At 46.5% G+C, this 27294-nt stretch overlaps 1 protein-coding gene across 1 annotated transcript in view; it reads right to left on the bottom strand.

Annotated features, from left to right (window-relative positions):
* The window catches only part of CABLES2 (Cdk5 and Abl enzyme substrate 2), a 60269-nt gene extending 50330 nt beyond the window's left edge, over positions 1 to 9939 (bottom strand). The window contains exon 1 of the mRNA XM_033963932.1: positions 9505 to 9939. Within this exon, the coding sequence (XP_033819823.1) occupies positions 9505 to 9857 (353 nt within the window). The 5' untranslated portion in view covers positions 9858 to 9939. The remainder of the gene's footprint in view (positions 1 to 9504) is intronic.
* Between the last annotated feature and the right edge of the window lie 17355 nt (positions 9940 to 27294).

Below are 27294 nucleotides of genomic sequence, written 5' to 3'. Positions count from 1 at the left end.
TTCTCCCTGACAATTTTGAGGCACAAGAAACTAAAGACCTTTCTTTTCGACTCCATTTAATCCCTGGATGTGCTACCAAAGTCACCAGCTAAAGAACTGGTATACTCAATCACTGCCTCTGTTCAAGCAATATTCATACACGCAATGACATGAAGTGAAGTCAACAGCAGAGTAACTGTACTTGGGGGTGAGGGAAAGAAATTATATTAGCAATTGGAAGAGGGCACCAAATTAGAATATAATTTTCAGAAAGCTGTAGGAGACAGAGTCTTAAATACACCTCTCAGCAAATGCCCTTGTCCCTCTCTATCTTCTTAGCTCCTCTCCTATAACCCTTCATTGTAGTTCCTTTCTATCCTAACTCTGTAAACCGCGCCAAGCTCTACGCTCGCAGAGATGGCGCGGTATACAAACCTAAGTTTAGTTAGTTTAGTTTAATGTAAATATTCCATATATTTTCAAAGATATAAAAAATGGGGAATGCTAGTTTGATATAACAGGCCATTGGTGCATTTGTTTTAGCGAGCATTCAGTTATCCTTTTGCTTTCTGAGTGATGCTTCATTTTTTGTATAACTAGCCTCTTGTATTAATGTAACCATTTCAGTTGTTTCAGGGAAACTAGCTTTAACACCTAAACAAAGTCATGTAAACCATTATGAGCTCCCTTGGGAGAAAAATAAAGAAAGGTGAATAAATAAATAAATCTCCCTAGAAGCCACTGAAAACAAAACTGGTATGTGGGAGATTGAAGTGAATGTCCAAGAAGGGGAAATGTCTGTAGTGGGTGGTTAAAAAAAAATAATAATAAAAAAATAGACCAGCAGGGAAGCCCCTGAAGGGCCAGAAAATGGAAGGACACTGTCCCCAGAACATTACATGGTCTAAACCAGAATGAAAAGATGACAGACAAAAAAAAAAAAAAAAAAAAATCAATGGTGGCCTGAACCTGAATTCAGGTGGGAAACGGCTGTGAGGAAACTGCGGCATCGGGAGAAACAGCCCGTGACGATAATCCCGTGTAGACTGCACTCTAGCGGCCCTGAGTAGTACAGGCAGAAATGAAAAACTTGGCGCCAAAACCAACAGAACAAGAGCCAGACAAATTTCCATCAAGGAACCGTCACTGGGCTCTGAATCAGGCCAGACTGGGAAGAAACTGACATCCAGAGGGGAACATGATGACCTCGCAGCCAATGCAGCAGAGTGAGGCACCTGATCACCGTGAGTGTCGACAAGGACGAATGAGGGAATCACCTTAAAGCAATAGGGATTAGTACTGCCACAAACCCCGTAGAGAGACGTAAATACCACAGGGAAGAACCAAAGATAAGTTCCAAACAGGAGAGTTTCACATCCTGTGGCCCACGGCCGGGGAGCAAAAGGGGCACATAAATAAACATACTCACGTTTTGAGTAACCATTGGCTGTTATTGCCTGCAAAGATGCCAAGGCCAATGTACTCCCTCTGGGTTTGCTACCATACCTTTTTTTTTTTTTTCAGTGAGAAAGAAGTTGGAGTGCAGGGCAAGCAACATCTGTGAGTACAGGGGATGGGTAGGGAACTGGCACCACCAGGAATAGGGGTAGGGAATAGGCATCACACTAATTCATCTTAAAGATAGTATATGGGATCAAAAAGGAACCATCCACTGAATAAACAGAGTCCCCAAAATTAAAGCATAAAGTGCTGATACAGGGTGGTTGAGGATCTCAGAAACCAGCTTGGACGTTGGTGACTAAACCTTTAAGCCAAGACTCACAGGTTCCAAGGTATAATCATTGATCTTCAAAACCTCCCCCTCCTAACTTTAAAAATTATATAGTAGTACATTCTTTATTCATTCTTCATGGAAATACCCGGGAGGTCAAACAGCACAAATGTGAGTTTTCACATGCAATTTCTGACTGCTTCAAGTTTTGAAACGTCTTTTCCATGGGTCTCCTGATGAAGATAATGAAACGTAGTCTGCGTTCAGACCCGAGACTCCCTAATATTTTTTGAGAAGTTTTTATCTAGTTTAAGTCAGATAATAAGCACTGAAATCACAAGTACAGTTGACTCCACTTAAGTGCACGTTGGTTAAGCGCACACTTTGGTTATCGCCAGCGTATCACAATGGTCCCTTTTTTTTTTTTTTTTTTTTTACATTAAAGTCAATGGACGTAAACTCCAGATACTTGCAATTCTGATAAGCACACAATTCGCTTATGCGCACTGATGTATAGGTCCCACCTTTATTCGTTCACTCTGGTTAAAAGCAATCACATTCTGATGTGGATGAGCCACGTGTTTCAGAATAGCAGTCTAGGCCTGGCCAAGGTGTTTGAACTTTTGGAACTGCACCATGGCATCATGTGGACAAAAATAATTGTCTGGGCTGAACGTGTCCACCATGCTGGACAAAAGTCATTGTCTTTGGATGACCATGTCAATGTCTTAAAGAGACTTGACCAACGGGAAAGTCAGGTCTCTATTGCAAAACATTACAGCATTCATCCTAGCCAGATTTCTCGGATTTACAAAAAAAAAAAAAAGCAAGCCATATTGAAAGACTGGCAAAACAACAGCAATCCTAACAGAAAATGGAAAAGACTTGGAAAGGCTGGAGACGTTGAACAGGTGTTGCTGAGATGGTTTGCTGAAGCTAGAAGTCAACAACTGCCAATGCAGTGGGCCTCTGCTGATGGAGAAATCAGCACAGCTATCTGAAGAACTGGGTGTAGAAGATTTCAAAGCAACAAACGGATGGTTGGAGAGATGGAAAGTTCATAACGGCAAAAAATTTAAGAAGCAGCAAGGCGAAAAACAAGACGCAGATGAGTTTGGTGCAGAAAGATGGGTCATGGAAGTGTTGCCATCCGTCATTGGTGAATATTGAGGACGAATCAGAGGAGAAACGGGAGTAAGACCTGCATATATTGTAGGCAAAGACACCTGCGAAACCCCAAATAGTTATTTCTAAGAGAGACATTGTGCATATGAATTCAATCTTCTAATCAGTCATTTTCCTCTCTGCCAGTAAGAGAGAGATTCACCTTTGCTCCAGAATCCAGCAGTCAGATTTCCTGTGGCATCATTGTTTTGGGATTTTTCAGACCAGTACAGTACATGATAAGAAGTCCTCCTAAGAAGTACCAGCGAAGGACAGTGTAACTCAGGAAGGTGGGGGCTTGCTCTCTGGAGTTATTAGCCTTAGTATTGGAAATGCATTTGTCAGGGAAATATGGAAAGGTCAGTTTTGGCACCAGGTGACATCACGTTTCAGTATGGCTCCATGATAAGTGTTTACACCATAAAGCCAATAGAAAAGTATGTAATCTGTATCTTAGGCTACTGAGCTAAAGTGTTTTAAATGTTTTGCTGGCTGGCATAAGGGAAGAGAGAGGAGTCAGACCCAAAAGAACATCAGATGTGCTGAGACTGGAGTCGGTCCAGAGAATGGCCACCCGGTTGGTCTCAGGACTCAAGGATCTCCCATACGAGGAGCGGCTAAAGAAGTTACAGCTCTACTTACTCGAGGAACGCAGAGAGAGGGGAGACATGATCGAGACGTTCAAGTATCTCACGGGCCGTATCGAGGTGGAAGAAGATATCTTCTTTTTCAAGGGTCCCATGGCAACAAGGGGATATCCGTGGAAACTCAGGGGCGGGAAACTGCACAGTGACACGAGGAAATTCTTTTTCACTGAAAGGGTGGTTGATCGCTGGAATAGTCTTCCACTTCAGGTCATTGAGGCCAGCAGCATGCCTGATTTTAAGGCCAAATGGGATAGACATGTGGGATCTATTCAAAGAGATAGGTAGGGGAGGGTCTTTGGGGTGGGCAGACTAGATGGGCCGTGGCCCTTATCTGCCGTCTATTTCTATGTTTCTATATATGCTATCCTTTGTAGCCAATATGCTGTACTTTGCTATTTCATGTGAGTTGCCTTTTGCTTATTACTAATAAACCTATCTTATTGTAACTGTCGCTGTCACGAGGTCTTTATTGTGGGCTGATGATAAGATATCACAGCAATCTTATCAATATGAACCATGCGACCGTCAGAGAAAGGGTGGGACCGCCGGAAGAGGAAGCAGCGCAGGCGCAGAGCTCACAGAAGGGCCGGGACCGCCAAGAGGAAACAGCAGGACACCGGTAGGAGCTTCTACATGATGGGGGGGGGGGGAGGCTGTCGGGGTGCGAGTGGTCCTTCAAGGTGGGGGTGCGGGTGGGAGTGCGTGTGAACGGTCCTTCGGGGTGGGGGTGCGTGCGACCGGTCCTGCGGAGTGGGGGTGCGAGCGGTCCTGCAGGGGGGGGGGGTGAATCGGACGTCGGGAGGGGCATCAGGCTTTCAGGGTTGGGACAGGACTTCAAGTGGGAGAGGAGAGTTGGGGGCGGGCGAAAGGAGAGTCAGGGTGGCCAGAGGAGAGTCGGGGCGGGCGAAAGGAGAGTCGGGGCAGCATGCGCGGTATACAAAAATTTTTTTACATATATTTCGGTTTCCCGCGCGCTATACCCGTGTGCGCGTTTTACACAGGTGCGCGTTATCTATGTGAAAATACGGTAACCATCTGCAGAGACTGTTTCCTTCTCAGACGCACTGAAGTCCTTACACACGCTGCATTGTTACCTGGAGATAAATGGATGTTACGACTATGAACAGTTTTACAGCATCAGTAGTCAGATACACAGCCTGAATCGTGCAATCTGCGCAGAAAACAATGACCAATTATTGCAGCAGAATGTTGGTTTTAAAAAAGGTTTAATGTATTGCATTAGACGGAACAGTGCTGTTTGTATAACTGAACCGTGTTAAATTGTATTCGGTGTGTTTTTTGCTAAATAAAAGTTTTATTGCATTTGACTACAGTGTACTGTGATTTTTCATGACTAAAAAGTGGTACTCTGATTAAGCGCACACTCTGTTTAAGCGCACGTTGCGGTCCGGAGGCCTTGCACTTAAGTGGCGTCGATTGTAATTTAAATGGTATTAGAATTTATTTTCAATCAGCGACACATGCAATGATTGGTGGGTTCTCCTATAGGGCTTGTCCCTGGGAGAACTACATTCTTCTGAGCATATGTGAGATTGAAAATTGGTATTTGGAATCATTTATATTTACGAGGGCCATTTCATAAATAATGCACACTTTTTAAAAAATTACGTTTTTTTTTTTCTCTAGTATTTCTTTACAATCCTTCAATATACTCTCCCTGCTTTGCAATGACTGAGTCCCAACGTCCGGGAAGTTTCATTATTCCATCCAAGACACTGTTTTTGTTCAGTTGCCGAATGGCTTGACTAATGGCACAGAAAGCAATTCCAGAGATGCAAAACGATGTCCATGCCTAGGTTGTTTCAACCTTGGAAAAAGGTCAAAGTCTGGTGGACTCATGTCTGGACTGTAGGGAGCCTGAGGTAACACCTCCCAGCTGTATTTGGGTAGTTTTTCAATGACGACATTCCCTATGTGCGGGTGAGCCAAGAACAACTGAGATTGGGTTTTGTGAATTTTTCTGCGCATATTTTGCAAAAAAATCACGATAATACACTGCTGTGACACTTCTTCCACATGTAACTTTGTCTGTGATGAGGATGCTTTCATGATTATACCCCTCTACATCTCCAATCTAATTTGCTTAAAATCTGGAACATCAAGTAGTGCCTGGCACATGAACCTTTAGGATTATAGCCAAACAAAGTAGCGTTGTTCATAAAGAATTTTAAAATTATCGGTAACATTTTAAAATGAATATGCCACTGACCAGGCAACCAATGAAACTGCATAATTGGTGTAATATGACTCGTACAAATAGGGTTCCCTGGACATGTCCTCTTTTTGAGGACTCTGCCGGGAGTCAAGTTTCAAGTTTATTAGGATTTTATATACCGCCTATCAAGGTTATCTAAGCGGTTTTTACAATCAGGTACTCAAGCATTTTCCATATCTGTCCCGGTGGGCTCACAATCTGTCTAACGTACCTGGGGCTATGGAGGATTAAGTGACTTGGCCAGGGTCACAAGGAGCAGCCTGGGATTTGAACCCACAAGCCCAGAGTGCTGAGGCTGTAGATCCAACCACTGCACCACACACTCCTCCCAGCGGGCGGCTTTTAAATTTTAGAACTTTTGTCTGGGGAAACTGGACATCTAGTAATCCTATACTCGTGCACCTATCCAGAGTCCTCCTCCTCTCTTCCCCCCTCCTCCCCGTGCACTTATCCAAAGTCCTCCTCCCCTCTTCCCCCCTCCTCCCTGTGCACTTATCCAAAGTCCTCCTCCCTCTCCTACGCACCTATCCTAAGTCCTCCTCCCCCGCGGGATCATGTGCTTGCTCACCCGGTGCTGCTGTAAACTCTTCATGCTGTCAGCAGCGTGAGTGAACTAAACACGCTGCCTTCAGCGACCCAGAAGTTTCTCTCTGCAGAGGAAAGGTTTCTAGGTCGCCAAAAGCAGCGCATTTAGTTCACTTATGCTGCCGACAGCACAAAGAGTTTACAGCAGTGCCGAATAAGCAAACACCGGAGCCTGGGAGGGTGGTAAGAAAGATGCTGGACTGCAGGGATGGGGAGGAAAGATGCCCTAGACCAGGGGTGCCCAACACGTCGATCGCGATCGACCAGTAGCTCAGGAAGGCAACACGAGTCGATCGCGGAGCCCATCCCGGGCTCCGTGATAGACTCGTCCTGATCTACCGAACCGATCAGCCTTCCTCTCCAGTGTTCTCTCTAGGGCCTTTTAGCTGGGCGGTCCGCCCAGCTGTCATCTGCTGCTGCTGCCGCCGCTGCTGAACATTAAAAAAAAACAACAAAAAAAACCGGCTTGGAGATTTCAGCCCGTAGCGAACTTATGCTCCGTGGCTCTAACGTGTGCATGCCAGCTTCCCTTCTCTTCCCTCCGAAACTGGAAGTTATGTCCGGGAAGGGGGGGGGGAGAAGGGAAGCCGGCACGCACATGTTGAGAGCCCTGAAGCAAACGTTCGCTATGGGCTAAGGCGGGAGACAGGTTAGTGAAGCATTTGCTCTTCTTGCTGCCGGGTCCTGCCTACTTTCTGTTTCCGCGAAGGCAGGACCCGGCAGCATTTCCCCCAATAGGTCGATCGCGATCTTGGGCCAATCAGCCTTCCTCTCCCCGACGGCAGAATTGACATCGGGGAGAGGAATGCTGGTCAGCGAAGCAGGGAACGCTTGGGGCGTCGTCGGCTTTCGGGCCTGTTATTGGTGGCGGTTTGGGGCCTGTTATTGGTGGCGGTTTGGGTCCTGGTCCCCGATGGCAGTGGCTTGGGGGAGGGCAGGGAGAAAGAAAGAAAAAGGGCAGGCAGGGAGACAGAAGGAAAGAAGAGAAACAGAAAAAAAAGAAAGGGAGGCAGAGAGAAAGAAAGGGCAGGGAGAGAGGAAGGAAAAGTTGGGGGAGGGAACGAGGTCTGGAGGAGAGGAAGCATACAGGCTAAAAGAAGGGAAGAAAGATTGTATGCACAGTCAGAAGAAGAAAGTGCAACCAGAGACTCATGAAATCACCAGACAAGGTAGGAAAAATGATTTTATTTTAAATTTAGTGATCAAAATGTGTCTGAATTTATATCTCCTGTCTATATTTTACACTAAGGTCCCCTTTTACTAAACCACAATAGAGGCTTTTAGCGCAGGGAGCCTAAGAGCGTCGAGAGCAGCGCTGGGCATTCACCGCAGCTCCCTGCGCTCTAAAAACTGCTATCGTGGTTTAGTAAAAAGGGAGGGGGGTATATTTGTCTATTTTTGTATGGTTGTTACTGAGGTGATAGTGCATAGAGTCATCTGCTTTGACCTCTTTGAAAAACCCTGGAATAGGAATGATAATTAACATTTTCTATGCGTACAGTGTGCTTTGTGTTTTTTAAAAATTTTATTGTTGGTAGATCATTTTGACTTGGTCATTTTAAAAGTAGCTCGCAAGCCCAAAAAGTGTGGGCACCCCTGCCCTAGACATACAGGGGAAGAAAGGGAATGGGCAGACAGACATACCAGACCATGGGAGAAGGGGAAGGGAAGGAGAGAGATGTCAGACCACTGGATGAGGAAAGGGTGGGGGAGAAAAAGAGCAATGTCATACCAGGAAAAGGAAGGAGGACGGAGGAATTCCTAGGGGGAAGGGCAGAGATGCCAGACCACAAAAGGGGGGGGGGGAGAAGGGAAAGGAAGGAGGGGAAAGAGATGCCAGACTGTGGGAAGGAAAGGAGAAAGATCCCAGACCATAGGAGTGGGAAAGGTGGAAGACCAAAAGAGAGGGAGGAGATGGTACACAGGGATGGAAGGGAAAGGGACAGAGAGGGAGGATATGGTGCACATGTATGGGAGGAGTGGGGAAGGAGAAGGGGACAGCAAGGGAGGAGATGATATATAGGGATGGGAGGGATAGGAAAGGAGAAGGGGACAGCAAGGGAAGAGATGATACATAGGAATGGGAGAAGTAGGGAAGATAATGGAAGAAATGCTGTTTATAGGAATAGGGAAGAAACAGGGAGAAGATGGTACATATGGAAAAGTAGATAGATTTGAGGGGAAGCAGAAAAATGGAAGAAAGCTAAATGTTAATGCCAAAGATGGATGTAGTGCAGAAAATGAAGGAGAGAAAAACAGCAACTGGATAAGACGACCCTGGAAACACAGTTAAGAGCACAGACAGAAGGAAGTGAAATCAGAGACTGGGAAAAGATGAATAGAAAAATAAAATTGCCAGACAACAAAGGTAGGAAAAGTGATTTTATTTTCAATTTAGTGATTGAAATGTGTCTGTTTTCAGAATTTACATCTGCTGACTATATTTTGCACTGTTCAGGAAGAAATGTATTTCTTTCTATTTCTCTGGTGTTGTACTACACGCAGAGCCTGGGTTCGTTTGTGGTCCTATATTTGCACAGGGTTTACCTGTGTTCTTCACGTGTGATCAAGGCCAGGTGTTCTGGTAAGAATGAATGTCTTGAAGCGTTACTGCTGTCACAGCCCCCAAATAGGAAGCTATTTGTCAGCAGTCTGCCACGTCTGGAGGGCCTCTGCGCATGTTGATGTGATTACATCACACGCATGCGCACATGAGCGTGATGTCATCACATCGAAGTCCATGCATGTGTGGAGGCCCTCTAGATGCGGCCTGGAGCTCGGGGAAGGAAACACAAGGTTTGTGTGGGGGCAGAATGAAGCTCTTTTCTTTTTTTAAGAAGAAACCTGGTAACCCCATATACAAAGGACTTTCCCTCTCCCTCCTGTGTCTCCTTTCTTTCTCTCTCAAGGTCCATGCCACTCTCCATCTCCCACCTATAACTATAATACAGTACTTCCCTCCCTTAACCACCTGGAGCTGTCACTTTCCCTATACTCCCTCTCTCCCCTCGGGGCTGCATCCCTTACACACTCCCTCTCCCATCTCCTCCCTCCCTTGGAGCAGTAACACTCCCCTTCCATGAGATCTACCACTCTCTCCACCATTTTCTCCCGCTCCCTCTAATGACTGTCAGCTTCTCAACGCAGGGAGCCGCACTCACCTCTGCTTGTGAAACTCCAGTGTTAAGCTGCAGCTGCTCTGAGGCGCCAGGAGCCCAGTGCAAGGGGGAGGTGGTGGAGAGGTAGGGCACAGGTTACTTGGCCAGACCACGTCCACGGTCCCACTAGACTCTTTGGAGAGGAGCGTCATAGGCCCGTTGTGAGGCCCAGAGAGCTGTCCCTGGCTGTCCATTAGCCTCGGGCTCCCGTTCAGTGGCCGCCCATCCAGAGAGATATTATTCAAAAAGGTGAGGGCGGCCTGCCGGCGCTGGGAATCCCTGCGCCTCCTCTGCTGTTGCTGTACCCGGCCGCCATTGCTTGCCGGGGCCTGAGGCCCGCAAGCACTGGCGGCCATTCTCCAACGGCGCTTCGGGTGGCTCGGCCCCACCCCCCCATCACGCTCTCATTGGCTCGCAGGGCAGCGCGTCACCGACTCCGCGTGCTCATCGGCTCAAACGGTCGAGCCCCGCCCATTCCTCCTAGTCATTGGACCACACTCAGGCCCTCGCCTATTCCGCACATCTATTGTCCCACACTGTCGCGCTCCACTCAGCTCTTGCATTCATTGGGTCACTCGGCCGCTCTCTGTCTATCCCATGTATTGCCTCAACAAGGTCCCGCCCACCCTCCCCAACTCTTGCATTATATTACTTTGGTTAGCAGTTACGTGCCACTCTCTCACTGTTCCGACTGGGCGCAGATTTGACAGCGAGCTCCAAATAAATTATGCCCCGTCGCTAAGCAAGCAATGTTAATCTGAGCACAGTCGTACGGACTAGCACCAGAGCCTGGGACTTGCTGTCCTGTCTCTACGCTGCAAGATTTGTTTTTAAGTTGATGTTTGGGAATATGAAATAGAGGAAAGAGGATGGACTTGATATACTGCCTTTCTGAGGTTATAGTCATAGCGGTTTACATATCGTATGCAGATACTTATTTTGTACCTAATAGATGAAAAATCCTTAGTTGCCAGTGAAGTGTCATGGCATCCAACAGAGCTGGAGGAGCAGGCTGCGTCATAAAGGAGAAAAAAAAAATAACCCTCAAGAGGACAGCAAAAGGATTGCTCTGTTTTGGGATTATGAGAACAACAGAGACATTCTGAGAATCAAGTTCAAGACTCTTGTTTCTCTGATGGGGCATTCATCTGATCTCTTTGTGCTTCCCATACCTTTTGTTTGTCTTCATTTGGCTTTCACGAGAGCACTAAAATGACGAAACCCAGAGCCAATTCTGCATACAAATAGAATATAAGCAGCATTTGGCCCACCAATTCTGTCCACTTGCCTGTACCTAAAATGTGGTGGCTCTGGTCCTTCCCCTTCTTGCTCTTCCCACTATATTCCAATGGCCCACCCCCATGGCAGCACATCTATGAGGCATTTGGTGGGGATTCCCAAGCCCCACCAGCTAAAAACTCCCTAAACCTCTCCACGTACTTTTAAAGGGCCAATCTTCACTGGCAGCGAGAAGCATGACTGATACGCTACTCATGCTGGCCCCACAACCTTCCTTCTACTACTACTTAATTATTTATAGAGCGCTACCAGACGTACGCAGCGCTGTACAGAATTACAAAGGAGACAGTCCCTGCTTGAGTGAGCTTACAGTCTAAACAATCAAGATAGACAAATAGGATGCCAGGGTAGGGGTTACAATCAGAGGGATGATTAAACTGCTGGCTAGGGTGATGAACAGAAGGCAGAGGGAAGGAGGGTTATGAGCTGAAGGTTGACTCTAAAAGATGGATTTTCAACTTACTTTTGAATAAGAGGAGAGTAGTGGACAGACTCAGTTTATCCAGGCATATGGAGCAGCAAGCTGAAAGGAACAAAGTCTGGAACTGGAAGTGGAGAAAGCTACAGATAAAAGCAATTTGTCTGTGTCTGAGGAACGAAGTTCTCCGGGAGGTGTAGAAGAGAGGAGAGATACTTCTCATGCAACTTCCTGTTTCCTCAGAGGCGGAGTGCGTTGGAAGGAAGGCTGTGGGGTCTGTGCGAGCAGCATGTATTGGTCATGCTGCCAGAGAAGATCAGCTCTTTGAAAGATAGGTAGTGGCAGGGGGTGGAGTTGGATGGACCGGATTGAATCGCCTCGGTGAGAGAGGGAGAGATGGGATCTTCTGCCCACCCAACTGGGGTCCAGGCCCACTCAAAAAGACCTGCTGCCTTCTGCCTTATGGTCTTAGAAACTTGATTACTTAAAGATCACTCCTAATCCTTTTGTTATTAACTGCACTGTATAACCAAGTTGCCATGCTGGCTACTCTACATTTCTCTCTTCAAGTCTTACCTGAGAAGGTATGTAAATACCAGAAGATGATATATCAGATGACCATTATACAAAGGAGAAAGGAATTATTTTGAGATAAATTGTGGTTATTTATACCCTTCTAGGAATGATATTTTTAATTCCCAAAATATTCCCACAGTCAGTTCCCACTAAAATAATTGCTGTGAAATTGGTGGTAGTAGCTTGGGCTATTATGAAAAACATTAAATCAGCCAAAAATATCTAAGATTGCAGATTATAAACAAACCATGAGGCAACATTACGTTTCATAATAGGCACTTGGAAGCATTCCCAGCTCTGGGAGCTAGGAAATAAAACTGGTTATAGAATTTGTGTGTATTTATCCCTCATATAACTGGGTGCCTGCATGTGATTCTCCAGTGGGAGAAGAGAGACTGGACTGGTGATAACTTTCATCTGAATTCAATAATGGCCTACCTCCTCCTTCAGAAACGGAGATCACCTACCAGTTCTGAAATAATGTATAAGAAGAAAGTTCCTGAGGTCCTGGGAAGGTTCAAACTATAAATCTGTTTTATATTTGAAAAGTAAAAAGCTATGATTACACACTTCCAACACAAGCAGCCAGATATTAAAAAAAAAAAATGTATTTAGTGACCAAGGATCTGAGGAACTAGGTTCTATTCCTACTACAGCTCCTTGTAACTCTGGGTAAGTCACTTAACCCTTCATTGTCCCAGGTACAAAAAAACTTAGATTATGAACCCACTAGGACAGAGAAATTACCTGATAAAATGAGGAAAATTCTTTAAAATAAAATTTAGAGGGAATGGGGGCTCTGAAAGAGATTCAAGATGGCGGCAGCTAGGAGACGGCGGTAGTAACATCTGAATCTGTTCTGAAACTTCTTTTTCTTCAATTCTAATATGCCGCACTCGAAGAGAAAGGGAAGTGTCCGAGCTGACCCCATTGCGGCAAAGACATCTACCCGGATACAACGCTCAATTATTGGACTTTACCGCCATCCCGGAGAAGCAGTTGGAGACTTCAGGATTGAAACTTTGCTCTCTCCTCCAGGCACTATTCCACCACTGCACCCTGCTGAAGCCGCAGTCCTACTGGAGGAGCCCTATGCGGAGACAGAGCCAGGGGAAACCGCAGATCAAGGGGCTTGACTCGCAACATTTCCAACATAATGTCTAGTATTGAATTTTCCTAAATCTGTAGGTGTAGCTCCAATTGACCTCTTTAAAAATATCTGACTGAAATATTGAAGGTTTCCTCTCAACATATTCCCCCAATCAATCGGATCTATTATTTGCCAGTAAAGAAGAATGTTGGAACTATGCCTCAGATACAACCTGAACCAGAGACATCCTTAAATATCACAGATTTGCTTGAGTCTACACTCTCAGAGAATACCGAATATCCTTTGTTTTCGAACAAGACTTGAATGCTATCATTAAATTATTCTTCCATAATTCTCAAGCATTGTTTTATGGAAAAAAGGTTTGGCTGCTCCGGACGTCACCAGAACTACACAAGGGCGTAGGAAATTATGTCTTACAATGCGAAATGAGACCTTAGCTTTGGGAGTAACTTTTATGCTTGCTTAGCCTTGCAAGTACTTAGTTAAATTTCTGAGTGTTAAATATGTTTTTTTCTCTCCAGACTAGCTAAGGTCTTTTCTTGATTTGAAGACCCTAACACAGGGGAAAAATCAGTAGAGATAACTGCCTTGCTTATTTCCTTTATTTGTTTCTTTTTGAGTCTTCTTTCACTCTGTTATCTCCCTCATAATAATTTTGTGGTCTGAGAAAGATGAGTTATTTTTCTTTATATTTTGATGTTCTGTAAGAGAGCTGAGTTCATTTGATATGAAATTGCAATCTGTTTTCTCTTGACTAAGAGGATTCTTGTATGAAATATTTGAAATTTAATAAATACATAAAAATAAAATTTAGAGGAACAGTCACAAAGGTCAAAAATTTACATCAGGCATGGATGTTGTTGAAGATACCATCCTGGAAGCCCAGATTAGATATATTCCATGCATTAAAAAAGAAGGAAGGAAGATCAAATGGTAGCAGGCGTGGTTAAGAAAATGAAAGAAAGATCCGACTGAGGAGAATAGAAAACAGCATAAGGAATGGCAAGTCAGATGCAAAGTGCTGATAAGGAAGACAGGGAGATTTGCGAAAGAAGATTGTCTTTGCGGCAAAAACATGCAGTAAAAACTTTTTTTTAGGTATATAAGAATCAAGAAACAGGTAAAAGAATTAGTTGGACTGCTAAATAACTGAGGGGTAAAAGGGCACTAAGGATGAGGCCATAGCAGAGAGTTTAAATGAATTATTTGCTTTGGTCTTTACTGAGGAGATGTAGAGGAGATACCCATTTACATTACATTACATTAGTGATTTCTATTCCGCCATTACCTTGCGGTTCAAGGCGGATTACACAAGAGTTGTCAGGAGGATACAAGAGTTGTAACATTACATGAGAATTGTCGTAAGCATTACATAAGAATTGTCGAGAACTTAAGAATTACATAAGAATTGTCGAGAACTTTAGGAATGCATAAGAACATAAGAAGTGCCTCTGCTGAGTCAGACCAGAGGTCCATCGTGCCCAGCAGTCTGCTCACGCGGCGGCCCATCAGGTCTAGGACCTGTGTAGTAGTCCTCTATCTGTACCCCTGTACCCCTTTATCCCCTTTTCCTTCAGAAAATTGTCCAATCCCTTTTTGAACCCTAGTACCGTACTCTGTCCTATCACGCCCTCTGGGAGCGCATTCCAGGTGTCCACGTTGGGTGAAGAAAAACTTCCTAGCATTGGTTTTTAATCTGTCCCCTTTCAGCTTTTCCGAATGCCCTCTCGTTCTTGTAGTTTTCGAAAGTTTGAAGAACCTGTCCCTCTCCACTTTCTCCATGCCCTTCATGATCTTGTAAGTCTCTATCATATCCCCTCTAATTACATAGAAACATAGAAGATGATGGCAGAAAAGGACTACAGCCCATCAAGTCTGCCCACTCTGCTTACCCACCCCCTGTCTATGCCCTAATGACCCAATTTCCTTATCTTGACCCTCGTAGGGATCCCACATTTATTCTTAAAGTCTGGCACGCTGTCTGCCTCGATCACCTGCACTGGAAGCTTGTTCCAATGATCAACCACTCTCTCTGTGAAGAAATACTTTCTGGTGTCGCCATGAAATTTTCCGCCCCTGAGTTTGAGCGGGTGCCCTCTTGTGGCCGAGGGTCCCTTGAGAAAGAAAATATCATCTTCCACTTTGACACGTCCCGTGAGGTACTTAAATGTTTCGATCATGTCTCCCCTCTCCCTACGTTCCTCAAGAGTGTAGAGCTGCAATTTGTTCAGTCTCTCTTCGTACGAGAGACCCTTGAGCCCCGAGATCATCCTGGTGGCCATCCGTTGAATCGATTCAATTCTGCGCACATTTTTACTGTAATGTGGCCTCCAGAATTGCACACAGTACTCCAGATGAGGTCTCACCATGGCCCTGTACAACGGCATTATGACTTCAGGCTTTCGGCTGACGAAACTTCTATTGATACAACCCAATATCTGCCTTGCCTTAGATGAAGCCTTCTCCACTTGATTGGCAGTTTTCATGTCTGCACTGATGATTACTCCTAAATCTCATTCTGCTGAAGTCCTAGTTAAAGTTTCTCCGTTCAAGAAGTACGTCCTGCATGGATTTCCGCTTCCGAGGTGCATGACCTTACATTTCTTAGCATTGAAGCCTAGCTGCCAGGTTGAGGACCAACTTTCCAATGTAAGCAGGTCCTGCGCCATATAATTCTGTAAACTGCATTCACTTACTATATTACATAGTTTGGCGTCATCGGCGAATAGTGTTATTTTACCTTGAAGCCCTTGAGTCAGATCCCCTATGAATATGTTGAAAAGGAGTGGACCCAGGACCGAGCCCTGCGGCACTCCACTGGTCACCTCCGACGTTTTAGAGAGGGTACCATTAACCATCACCCTCTGAAGTCTGCCACTCAGCCAATCATTGACCCATGCAGTTAGTGTCTCTCCTAACCCCATCGATTCCATCTTGCTTAGCAGCCTGTGGGACACTGTCAAAAGCTTTACTGAAGTCCAGGTACATCACGTTCAAAGACTCTCCCAAGTCCAACTTTCTTGTTACCCAGTCAAAGAAGCTGATGAGATTGGATTGGCAGGACCTACCCTTGGTGAATCCATGCTGACTGGGATCCCGAAGATTCCCTTCATTCAAGATCGTGTCCAATTTGCTTTTAATTAGTGTTTCCATGAGTTTGCACACTATTGATGTGAGACTCACCGGTCTATAATTCGCAGCCTCTGCCCTGCAACCCTTTTTATGTAGAGGAACGACATTAGCTAATTTCCAGTCCAGGGGAACTTTCCCCTTACTTAGGGAGAGATTGAATAGCTCAGCCAACGGTTTTGCCAGGACATCGCTCAATTCTCTGAGCACTCTTGGGTGCAAATTGTCTGGTCCCATGGCTTTGTTCACCTTGAGTCTTGCCAGTTCACTGTAAACTTCACCTGGTGTGAACTAAAAATTCTGAAACGGGTCTTCTGTGCTTTGTGTTGCCTTCAACTGCGGACCGTGTCCCGGTGCCTCACAGGTGAAGACTGAGCAGAAGTATTCATTCAGTAGTTCGGCTTTATCGGAATCTGCTTCCACGTAACTTCCGTCCGGTCTTCTAAGGCGTACTATCCCGCCTGTGTTCCTTTTTCTGTCACTAATATACCTGAAGAAGGATTTGTCCCCCTTTTTAATGTTTTTTGCCAGAATTTCTTCCACTCGAAGTTTTGCCTCCCTAACTGCCATTTTGACCGCTGTAGACCTGGTCCTATATTCTACTTTTGCCTCTCTTTTCTCCGTGCGCTTGTAGGAGAGAAACGCTTTTTTCTTCTCCTTAATGAGGTGCGAGATCTCCTCTTCTCCAGGGAAAAAAGCCCCAGTTTCTCCAGCCTCTCAGTGTATGAAAGGTTTTCTATACCCTTTATCAAACGTGTTGCTCTCCTCTGAACCCTCTCGAGTATCACCATATCCTTCTTAAGGTACGGCGATCAATATTGGACGCAATACTCCAGATGCGGTCGCACCATCGCCCGATACAGTGGCAGGATAACTTCTTTCGTTCTGCTTGTAATACCCTTCTTGATTATACCTAGCATTCTATTCGCTCTGTTAGCGGCCGCTGTGCACTGCGCCGACGGCTTCATTGTCTTATCCACTATTACCTCCAAGTCCCTTTCCTGGGTACTGTCACTCAATAACATCCCTCCCATAATATAGCTGTACCTCGGGTTTTTGCTTCATACATGCAATACTTTACATTTCTCTACATTGAACTTCATCTGCCATCTTGTCACCCACTCCCCTAGCTTGTTTAGGTCCCTTTGTAATTCTTCACAGTCCTCTTTAGTCCGAGCACCACTAAATAGTTTGGTGTCGTCTGCAAATTTTATCATTTCACACTTCGTCCCTGTTTCTATGTCATTTATAAATATATTGAATAGTAGCGGTCCGAGCACCGATCCCTGCGGGAAGTAACATGTTGGGTAATTGTCAAACTTAAGAATTACATAAGAATTGTCGAGAACTTAAGGAGTAACATGTTGGGTAATTAGAAACATTTTAGATTAGATATGGGTGGAGTGTGTGGTAGGTGGAGTTAGGGAAGGAACTGGTCGTGTTAAACAGGTTTTATGTGTTTTTTGAAGAGTAGGGTTTTAGTTTCTTTTTTGAAGGTTTTGTAGTTTGTGGTCGTAGAAAGCAGATTGGTGATTTGTCTGTCTAGTTTAGCTGCTTTGGTGGCCATTAGGTTGTCATAAAGGTTTCCTCTTTTGACATTTTTTGTTGGTGTGTGTGTGAATAGTGAGTGGGTTCTCCTGTGCCTGGTTGAGTTGGATTGGGTTAGTCGGTTGTTCCAGTAGGTCGGGCTTTCTCCATTAATAGCTTTGTATAGTAGACAGTAGAATTTGAAGTGTATTCTTGCTTGTATTGGGAGCCAGTGTGAATTGTGGTATGCTTCTGTAATGTGATCATATTTTTTAAATAAGTAGATGAGTCTTAGGGCTGTATTTTGTATTGTTTGTAATTGCTTTATCATGATTGCTGGGCAGGGGAAGTATAGTATGTTGCAGTAGTCTATTAGTCCAAGGATAAGAGAATGAACCAACAGCTGGAATTGTTTCCTGTCGAAGAATTTTCGGATTTGTCTTAGGTTTCTCATAGTCACAAATGATGTTTTTATTACTTTGTTGATTTGTGGTTGCATGGTACAGCCTCTGTTGATCAGTATTCCAAGAAGTTTTAGTGTGGATTGAATGGAGTTTGATATTGAGTTTATTACTAGGTTTGTTAAGGTTGGAGTTTTGCTGTTTTCTAGGAGGATGAATTTTGTTTTGTCAGAGTTAAGTTTTAGTTTGCGATTTGTCATCCATGTTGCTACTGTTTCGAGAGTTCTGTGTATTGTGCCTGTCATGGTGGATTCTGGGTGGTCGAAGGGGAGGAGAATGGTGATGTCATCTTCATAGCTGTATGAGGTTATAAACTACCGTATTTTCACGCAAATAACGCGCACCCGTATAAAACGTGCACACGGGTATAGCGCGCAGAAATCACGATGATATGTACAAAAACTTTGGTATACCGCGCTCACGGGTATACCGCGCATGCTGCCCGACGCTCCTTTCGCCCGCCCTGACTTTCCGTGCGCTGTCCCGACTCTCCGTTCACCCCCCCTGACTTCCGTGCACTGTCCCCCCTTGAAGGTCTGTCCCCATCCTGAAAGCCTGATGCCCCCCCCGACGTCCGATACATCCCTCCCCCCGAAGGACCGCCGACTCCCCAACAATATCGGGCCAGGAGGGAGCCCAAATCCTCCTGGCCATGGCGACCCCCTAACCCCACCCCGCACTACATTACGGGCAGGAGGGATCCCAGGCCCTCCTGCCCTCGACGCAAACCCCCCTCCCCCCAACGACCGCCCCCCCCCAAGAACCTCCGACCGCCCCCCCAGCCGACCCGCGACCCCCCTGGCGACCCCCACGACCCCCCCAACCCCTTCCCCGTACCTTTGGTAGTTGGGCCAGAAGGGAGCCCAAACCCTCCTGGCCACGGCGACCCCCTAACCCCACCCCGCACTACATTACGGGCAGGAGGGATCCCAGGCCCTCCTGCCCTCGACGCAAACCCCCCTCCCCCCCAACGACCGCCCCCCCAAGAACCTCCGACCGCCCCCCCAGCCGACCCGCGACCCCCCTGGTGACCCCCACGACCCCCCCACCCCCCTTCCCCGTACCTTTGGTAGTTGGCCGGACAGACGGGAGCCAAACCCGCCTGTCCGGCAGGCAGCCAACGAAGGAATGAGGCCAGATTGGCCCATCCATCCTAAAGCTCCGCCTACTGGTGGGGGCCTAAGGCGCGTGGGCCAATCAGAATAGGCCCTGGAGCCTTAGGTCCCACCTGGGGGCGCGGCCTGAGGCACATGGTCGGGTTGAGCCCATGTGCCTCAGGCCGCGCCCCCAGGTGGGACCTAAGGCTCCAGGGCCTATTCTGATTGGCCCACGCGCCTTAGGCCCCACCAGTAGGCGGAGCTTTAGGATGGATGGGCCAATCCGGCCTCATTCCTTCGTTGGCTGCCTGCCGGACAGGCGGGTTTGGCTCCCGTCTGTCCGGCCAACTACCAAATGTACGGGGAAGGGGGGTGGGGGGGTCGTGGGGGTCGCCAGGGGGATCGCGGGTCGGCTGGGGGGCGGTCGGAGGTTCTTGGGGGGGGCGGTCGTTGGGGGGGAGGGGGGTTTGCGTCGAGGGCAGGAGGGCCTGAGATCCCTCCTGCCCGTAATGTAGTGCGGGGTGGGGTTAGGGGGTCGCCGTGGCCAGGAGGGTTTGGGCTCCCTTCTGGCCCAACTACCAAAGGTACGGGGAAGGGGGGTGGGGGGGTCGTGGGGATCGCCAGGGGGATCGCGGGTCGGCTGGGGGGCGGTCGGAGGTTCTTGGGGGGGGGCGATCGTTGGGGGGGAGGGGGGTTTGCGTCGAGGGCAGGAGGGCCTGGGATCCCTCCTGCCCGTAATGTAGTGCGGGGTGGGGTTAGGGGGTCGCCGTGGCCAGGAGGGTTTGGGCTCCCTTCTGGCCCGATATTGTCGGGAAGTCGGGGGTCCTTCGGGGTGGGGGTGCGAGTGGTCCTGCCGGGGGGGGGGGATGTATCGGACGTCGGGGAGTCGGCCGGGCAAGAGGGCTTGGGCTCCCTCTTGCTCCGATCGTGGATGCAGGTGCGGGTGGGAGCGCGTGCGAGCGGTCGTTCGGGGTGGGGGTGCGAGCGGTCCTGCTGGGGGGGTGAATCGGGCGTCGGGCGGGGTGGGAACTATGTTTTAAAACTTTTGTATACCGCGCTCACGCATATAACGCGCGAGGGGTATGCGCGGTAGGTAAAAACGCGTATAACGCGCGCGTTATATGCATGAAAATACGGTAAACCTTAAGTTTATATACCGCATCATCTCCACGGATGTTGTGGAGCTTGGCACAGTTTACAAGAACTTAAAATATAGGAAGAGAAGGAAAAAAAAAGGTTTACATGAACTTATATATTGTGGTAAGCAGACTGTGCCTGCTAGGAATGGCCCTAGAGCAGTGCACAATTCAGATTTAGGCTACACACATTCTCCTTCATTTAAAACCCAATTGCAGTCAGGGGATGAGTTTCCGGCTGTGACCTGTAGAGGGAGCAGGAGGGAAGAACTGCAGGATTCCCATCCCCCACACAAGCCTAAGGTAATTAACAAGAAATTACTTCCTGCTGAAGGTTTGGGGCGGGGCTGCAGACTGCTTAACTTGAAGTCTCAATACCTTGAGAGTCAGAAGCAGCAGACACTGGGAGAGGACATGTCTCCTAAGCTGCTGGAAGAAACCCAGGATATGGAAGTGGAATCCATTGTTGAATTGCCTGGGGAAGTTATGGAAATATGCTGTGTGGAAGGCAAGTGACTAATCATTGCATGTTTTTTGAAAGTTCGTTTTTGTTGATTGTTTGACTGTGTTGGCTAGTTTAAAGCCAGCTGAAGAACAGAAGAGAGATGATCTTTTGAACTTTATGCAAGACTGTATTGTTGAAACTTGTTTTTCTTTTTGGGAAGTTTTGGATCTTTCTCTGGTGGGGGAAAGTAAACTGTTCCCAGTCCCAGGCAGAGGGGTTAGTCCCGTGTCATTGTGGTGGGATAGAGGGCCAATTTTGCATGGCAGTTTAACACCACACGGTACACTCTGTCTGGCCAGCACTCAGATGCTGGGGGAGCCAGGGAAATTACACTGACTCATTTTGAAACTAGGATAACTCTGAAGAGTGTATTTTTGAGTTTTTTCTTTGCTAAATGCTGATGGACTTTGAATTGATGAACTGTGGCAACTTATTTAATTTGCCTTATGGACAGTGAGTTTGACTTGTAAATAAGAAACATCCTGACAAAGTTTTGATCTTTATTTTTGCTTTAAGAATTAAACCTGAAGTTATTCTGAACTGAACTTACCTGGTGTGGTGGTGTCCTTTGCTAAACGCCATTTTCTTTTCCTTGTGCTGCCCGCAGTGGCTCACAATAAGATTTTTCTTGTACCGGTGGCCCAAGACACCTTGCCCTGAGGCTGCCGGTTACAAAGTTTGGTATCAGTTTTGGGATTTTTTATTTTTACTGCCTAACAAGGGAGATTGTTAAAAAGGACATTAAACCAGGAACTAAAGTTTACTAAGTGCAGTGCTTGCCGCTGTGTGTTGGTTTTTTTTTTCCATTATTGGAGTCTTCTTCTGTGGACTGTTGCTGACCTCTTGAAGCACGCTGTAAGAGATTGGGACTGCCGGAAATCGTGGAAGCGGAATCCAGAACCAGAACCGGAGGGAGCCCAGCAGTGTTCCAGAGGAGCCGAGCCTGTTATCAATCCCAAACGCTAAGACTCATCAGTTTGTCCGGTAAGAGTACCTAGGGGACAGCTGATAGAGGATTCTGGGGTTGATAGTGTGGCTAGGAGGAGGGAGCTGGGGGCTAGCTCTCTGGGGGTGTGCTGAGAAAAAAAAAAAAAAATCCGCACTTGGGTTCCGTTATTTTTGTTTGCTTTCCAGGTAGCAGCATGGATTTGCAGCAGTTGTTCACCCTGTTGGCGTCAGAACGGCAGAAGCAGACAGAAGATTTAAAAGTCGTGCTCCAGGCAAACCAGGACCTCTGGCGGGCGAGTCAGGTGGAGTCCGGAAGGAGACACGAGGAGCTGGTACAAGTCATGGGGGACCAGACCAGGACATTCACCCAGTTTCTTCAAGGGACAGTGCCTGGAGGTTCCAGCGCAGGAGTACCAGCAACTACAGGAGTTCCGGTAGGGCTGAACCATTTTACTAACATGCAGCTTTGTAAAATGGGACCTACAGATGCTCCAGATGACTTTTTAATGGCATTTGAAAGAATGGCAGTAGCGGCTGGCTGGCCGGAGCAACAATGGGCAATGAGGCTGATTCCGTGCCTCGCTGGAGGCGCATTGGCGGCATATCAGACTCTCAGCCCTGAGTTAGCTAATAACTACCGAGCCATTAAAAACCATGTCCTCGATTACTTAGGGTACACAAGGGAACATTACCGTCAGGAGTTCAGGGGTGCCCAGTTGAGGGACAAAGAGAGGCCCAAAGCACTTCTTCATAGGCTTAGGAAGTTAGTGGAAAGGTGGCTACAGCACTGTCTCTCGGACCCACAGGCCATGCTCGCTGAAATTCTATTGGAGCAGTTTTTGGAGGCTCTTCCGAAGAACCTCAGAGCCTGGATTCAGAGACAGGGAAGTCGTCCACTGGGACAAGTGATAGAGCTTGCTGAAGCTTATATTGATTCCTCTACTTCCATAGGACCTGAAGGGAGCACTCATGGGGGTAACTTTAACTATAAGGGACCCACAACTCCGACGGGAGGTGGCCGCAGATCCCAGGAGAATATTCCCAAGCCTATAAAGGGGGCTTTAGATTCAGAAACACCTGGGAAGAAACCTGTATCTTGTTTTAGGTGTGGTAAACCCGGACACATGCAGAAACAGTGTAGGGTTAAGCTGACACTTACTACTTCTCGGGAGGAGGGTAAGAACTCTACCAAGCCTTATGAGATAGCGGTTCACATAAATGGCTATAGGGTTAAAGCCCTGCTTGATACAGGGGCGGAGCAGTCGGTGATGTCTCGATCTTGTTGGAACCGAGTAAAACAAACTGGCTACTTCACCAAGAGCACACAGAAAGTCCCTGTAGTTTGTGTACATGGGGACAAGGGCCTTTATCCTCAATATAGGATCCCTATAAGATCTAAGGGGAAGGTGAGGTGCCTGGATATGGCAGTGATTCCCAATGCCCCTGCTTCCCTTATTTTAGGACGTGATTGGGCAGGCCTTGGGGAGGGCATTCAGAAAAAGAAACCCCTTAGCACCCAAGGTAAAGAAGGAGGATACCGATGTGCCCTTATGGCAAAGGAAGGTTCGAGTTGGAGGCGCAGGAGAAATAAGTCTAACAACGGTTATCCTCAGCAGGAGGGAAAGGCTTATTCTCATTGGCGGCCTACAATTCGATGGGCCCCTTTATCTGAAAATGCTCATGCTCCGACACAGGCCTATGATAAGGCAGCGGGATGCGATATTTACGCAGCTCTGGAGGTAGTAGTGCAGAGTGGGGGAAGAGTATTGGTCCCCACTGATATCCAAGTATCTCCACCACCGGGGTCTTATCTTAGGGTGGCCTCACGTTCAGGGCTAGCTTTACAACATTCCCTGGACGTAGGTGCTGGAGTTATTGATCCTGATTTTAGGGGAAACGTTTCTGTTCTTTTAATAAACAGCGCAGAAACGGACTACCAGGTTAGAAAAGGGGACCGAATAGCACAGCTCATATGTGAACGAATCTGGCAACCAAAGTTGGAGAAATGGAAGCAGTTGCTACCTTCACGTAGAGGGACAAAAGGGTTTGGTTCCTCTGATGTCCCTTTGGAAAAGAGCATAGTATCTCTAGGCCCAACGATTTCCCAGTCTGACCAAGACTCCCTGTCAGTCATAGAAAAGGCTGTTGAACAACAATTCTATAGACTGCAGCGAGAATTAGCTCAGGGTCAGGAGGGCAACAAACAACAATGGCAACAGGCCGTCCAAGAGGTGGAGGGAAGTCTGGGTGATAAATTACAGCAGGCTCTTTTACTCCAGGACCGATTATTAAGGTCTACTCTGGAGGAGAATTTCCAACAATGTCAAGAAGATCTGCAATCTCTAAAAGAGAATACGCAGGATATAAAAAAACAAATTGAGCATGGTGAATGCCATATAGTAGAACAGCCAGATCCTACCTCAGGGATACAAGACATTGCTTGCGCAGTTAGCCAAGTGTGTGAGGAAGTTAAAAAAGTCCAAACACAAGTGAAACAGATAGGAGGTGAAGATTTTAAAAAGATGAGTGAGCTTATCTCAAGTTTTGGTACCAGAATAAACTCCTTAGAAGAAGGGTTCATTCTGTTAACTGATCCGGAGGAGCTAGCCCAGGCCCTAGAGATACAACGTAATGGGGGTTTTCACACTACTGAGCCAAGCCCTCCTTTGGAAAGGAAAGACTACAGGAATAGGAAACGTTAATACATGTTTGCTGACGCTTTATCCCGTATTGGGGAAAAGGACCCGGAGAGGCCTAGATCCATCCCTAGCAGTCAGTTAAGGGGGGGGGTATGTGGTAAGCAGACTGTGCCTGCTAGGAATGGCCCTAGAGCAGTGCACAATTCAGATTTAGGCTACACACATTCTCCTTCATTTAAAACCCAATTGCAGTCAGGGGATGAGTTTCCGGCTGTGACCTGTAGAGGGAGCAGGAGGGAAGAACTGCAGGATTCCCATCCCCCACACAAGCCTAAGGTAATTAACAAGAAATTACTTCCTGCTGAAGGTTTGGGGCGGGGCTGCAGACTGCTTAACTTGAAGTCTCAATACCTTGAGAGTCAGAAGCAGCAGACACTGGGAGAGGACATGTCTCCTAAGCTGCTGGAAGAAACCCAGGATATGGAAGTGGAATCCATTGTTGAATTGCCTGGGGAAGTTATGGAAATATGCTGTGTGGAAGGCAAGTGACTAATCATTGCATGTTTTTTGAAAGTTCGTTTTTGTTGATTGTTTGACTGTGTTGGCTAGTTTAAAGCCAGCTGAAGAACAGAAGAGAGATGATCTTTTGAACTTTATGCAAGACTGTATTGTTGAAACTTGTTTTTCTTTTTGGGAAGTTTTGGATCTTTCTCTGGTGGGGGAAAGTAAACTGTTCCCAGTCCCAGGCAGAGGGGTTAGTCCCGTGTCATTGTGGTGGGATAGAGGGCCAATTTTGCATGGCAGTTTAACACCACACGGTACACTCTGTCTGGCCAGCACTCAGATGCTGGGGGAGCCAGGGAAATTACACTGACTCATTTTGAAACTAGGATAACTCTGAAGAGTGTATTTTTGAGTTTTTTCTTTGCTAAATGCTGATGGACTTTGAATTGATGAACTGTGGCAACTTATTTAATTTGCCTTATGGACAGTGAGTTTGACTTGTAAATAAGAAACATCCTGACAAAGTTTTGATCTTTATTTTTGCTTTAAGAATTAAACCTGAAGTTATTCTGAACTGAACTTACCTGGTGTGGTGGTGTCCTTTGCTAAACGCCATTTTCTTTTCCTTGTGCTGCCCGCAGTGGCTCACAATAAGATTTTTCTTGTACCGGTGGCCCAAGACACCTTGCCCTGAGGCTGCCGGTTACAATATAGAAGAGAAGAGTAAGGGGGGATAGAATTACATTTTAGTGAAAAGCCAGGTTTTCATTTGCTTGCGGAATAATTGGAGGGAGCCCAGGTTCCACAGCGGGGAAGTAAGGTCGTTCCAAAGACCTGTGATTCTGAAGAGAAGGGATTTTCCAAGTTTGCCTGCATAGCGAATATCATGTAGAGAGGGGAAGGATAATTTATACCTTTGGGTGGGTCTGGTAGAGTCGGGATTCGAGGTATAGTTATGTCATGTTTGTCTAGGTAGGAGCTGAGGGAGGCTATGTATATATTAAATAATGTGGGAGAGAGAGGTGATCCCTGAGGAACTCCGCAGGGGTTGGACCATGGTTCTGATTTTTCTTTATTTGTTTTAACCCTGTAGGTTCTGGATTGTAAGAAGCCTTTAAACCATGCGAGTACCTTGTCTGAGATTCCTATGGAGTCTAGTGTTTGTAGGAGGATGTCATGGTCTACCAGGTCGAAAGCTGCAGAGAGATCTAGTTGTATGAGCAGGATTTTCTTGCCTGTACAGAGATGCTGTCTAGCTGTGTCCATTAGTGTTCCTAGTAGAATCTCAGTGCTGTAGTTGGTTCTGAAACCTAACTGTGTGGGGTGGAGTAAGTTGTGGTTTTCTAAATATGAGGTTAATGTTTTGGCTATGAGGCCTTCCATCAGTTTGACGTACAGTGGGATTGAGGCTATGTAATTGGATGGTTGGTCCGTTGTTCCTTTGGGGCCTTTTAGCATCGGAGTTATGATGATTTTGCTGAGATCTTGTGGAAAATGTCCATCTAAGATTAGAGATTGTATCCATTGTAGGAGCAGGGAATGGAATAGTGTACTTGAGGTTTTCAATAGGTATGGGGGGCAGTGGTTAAGGTCACAGACTGCGTGGCTGTATTTATTAAATAGTTTGTTAAAGTCTGACCATTGTATGGGTGCGAAGTGGGACCAGGTTCTGTCTGCTGCAACTGATTCTTTTTCTGTGTGAGGAAATGAGGTCTCTTCTGTGTGAGTGGGAAATCCGTTGAACGTGGCTCTGATTTTGCGATCTTGCTTTTGAAGTATGTGGCTAAGAGGGTGGCTGAGGGAGGGGGGGGAGTTGCTGTTGGCTAGGTAAGGTGTGGTATCTGTGAGATTTTTTAGTAGCTGGAATAGCTTTTTTGTGTCTTGGGGTCCTTCTCCTATTTGCTTTGAGTAGTATGTTTTTCTTTTTTCTTTCAGTTTTTTCTTGTATTTTTGGTTCATTATTTTACATGCTGTTTTTGTGGATTCTTGGCTGCTTTTTCTCCACTTTCTTTCTAGTTGTCTGCATTGCCTTTTGAGTTGGAGTAGTTCGTTGTCGAATCACTTGTCTGATTTTCTGTGGATTTTGGTTTTGGGTTTTTCTGGGACTAGTTTGTGCAGTACTTAGATGGTTCCATTGTGAGATGAAGTCTTTGGGTGTGTAGTATTGGATTATGGTGTCTGCTTTTGTCCAGAATATGGTGGGATCTATATGTTTGCGTGAGTTGTAAGTTATTTTTTGATTAATTGGAATGCTTTTGTTATTGGTCCAATTGATTTCGAAGGAGTATGTGTAGTGATCAGACCATAGGGAACGGTTCCATTTTCCATTTCATGTTTGGATCTCTGGTTGTGTGGGTTGTTGGGACATGTAGGCTGCAATGTCGAGTTGGTGTCCTTTTTCGTGTGTGGTTTGAGGATCTAGGATTTTGTATATTAAGGCCTC

This window comes from Geotrypetes seraphini, chromosome 11, assembly GCF_902459505.1.
Source record: "Geotrypetes seraphini chromosome 11, aGeoSer1.1, whole genome shotgun sequence".
Classification (NCBI taxonomy): Eukaryota; Metazoa; Chordata; class Amphibia; order Gymnophiona; family Dermophiidae; genus Geotrypetes; species Geotrypetes seraphini.
Note: the sequence above shows the minus strand (reverse complement) of the source record. Positions and strands in the feature narration are given on the sequence as shown.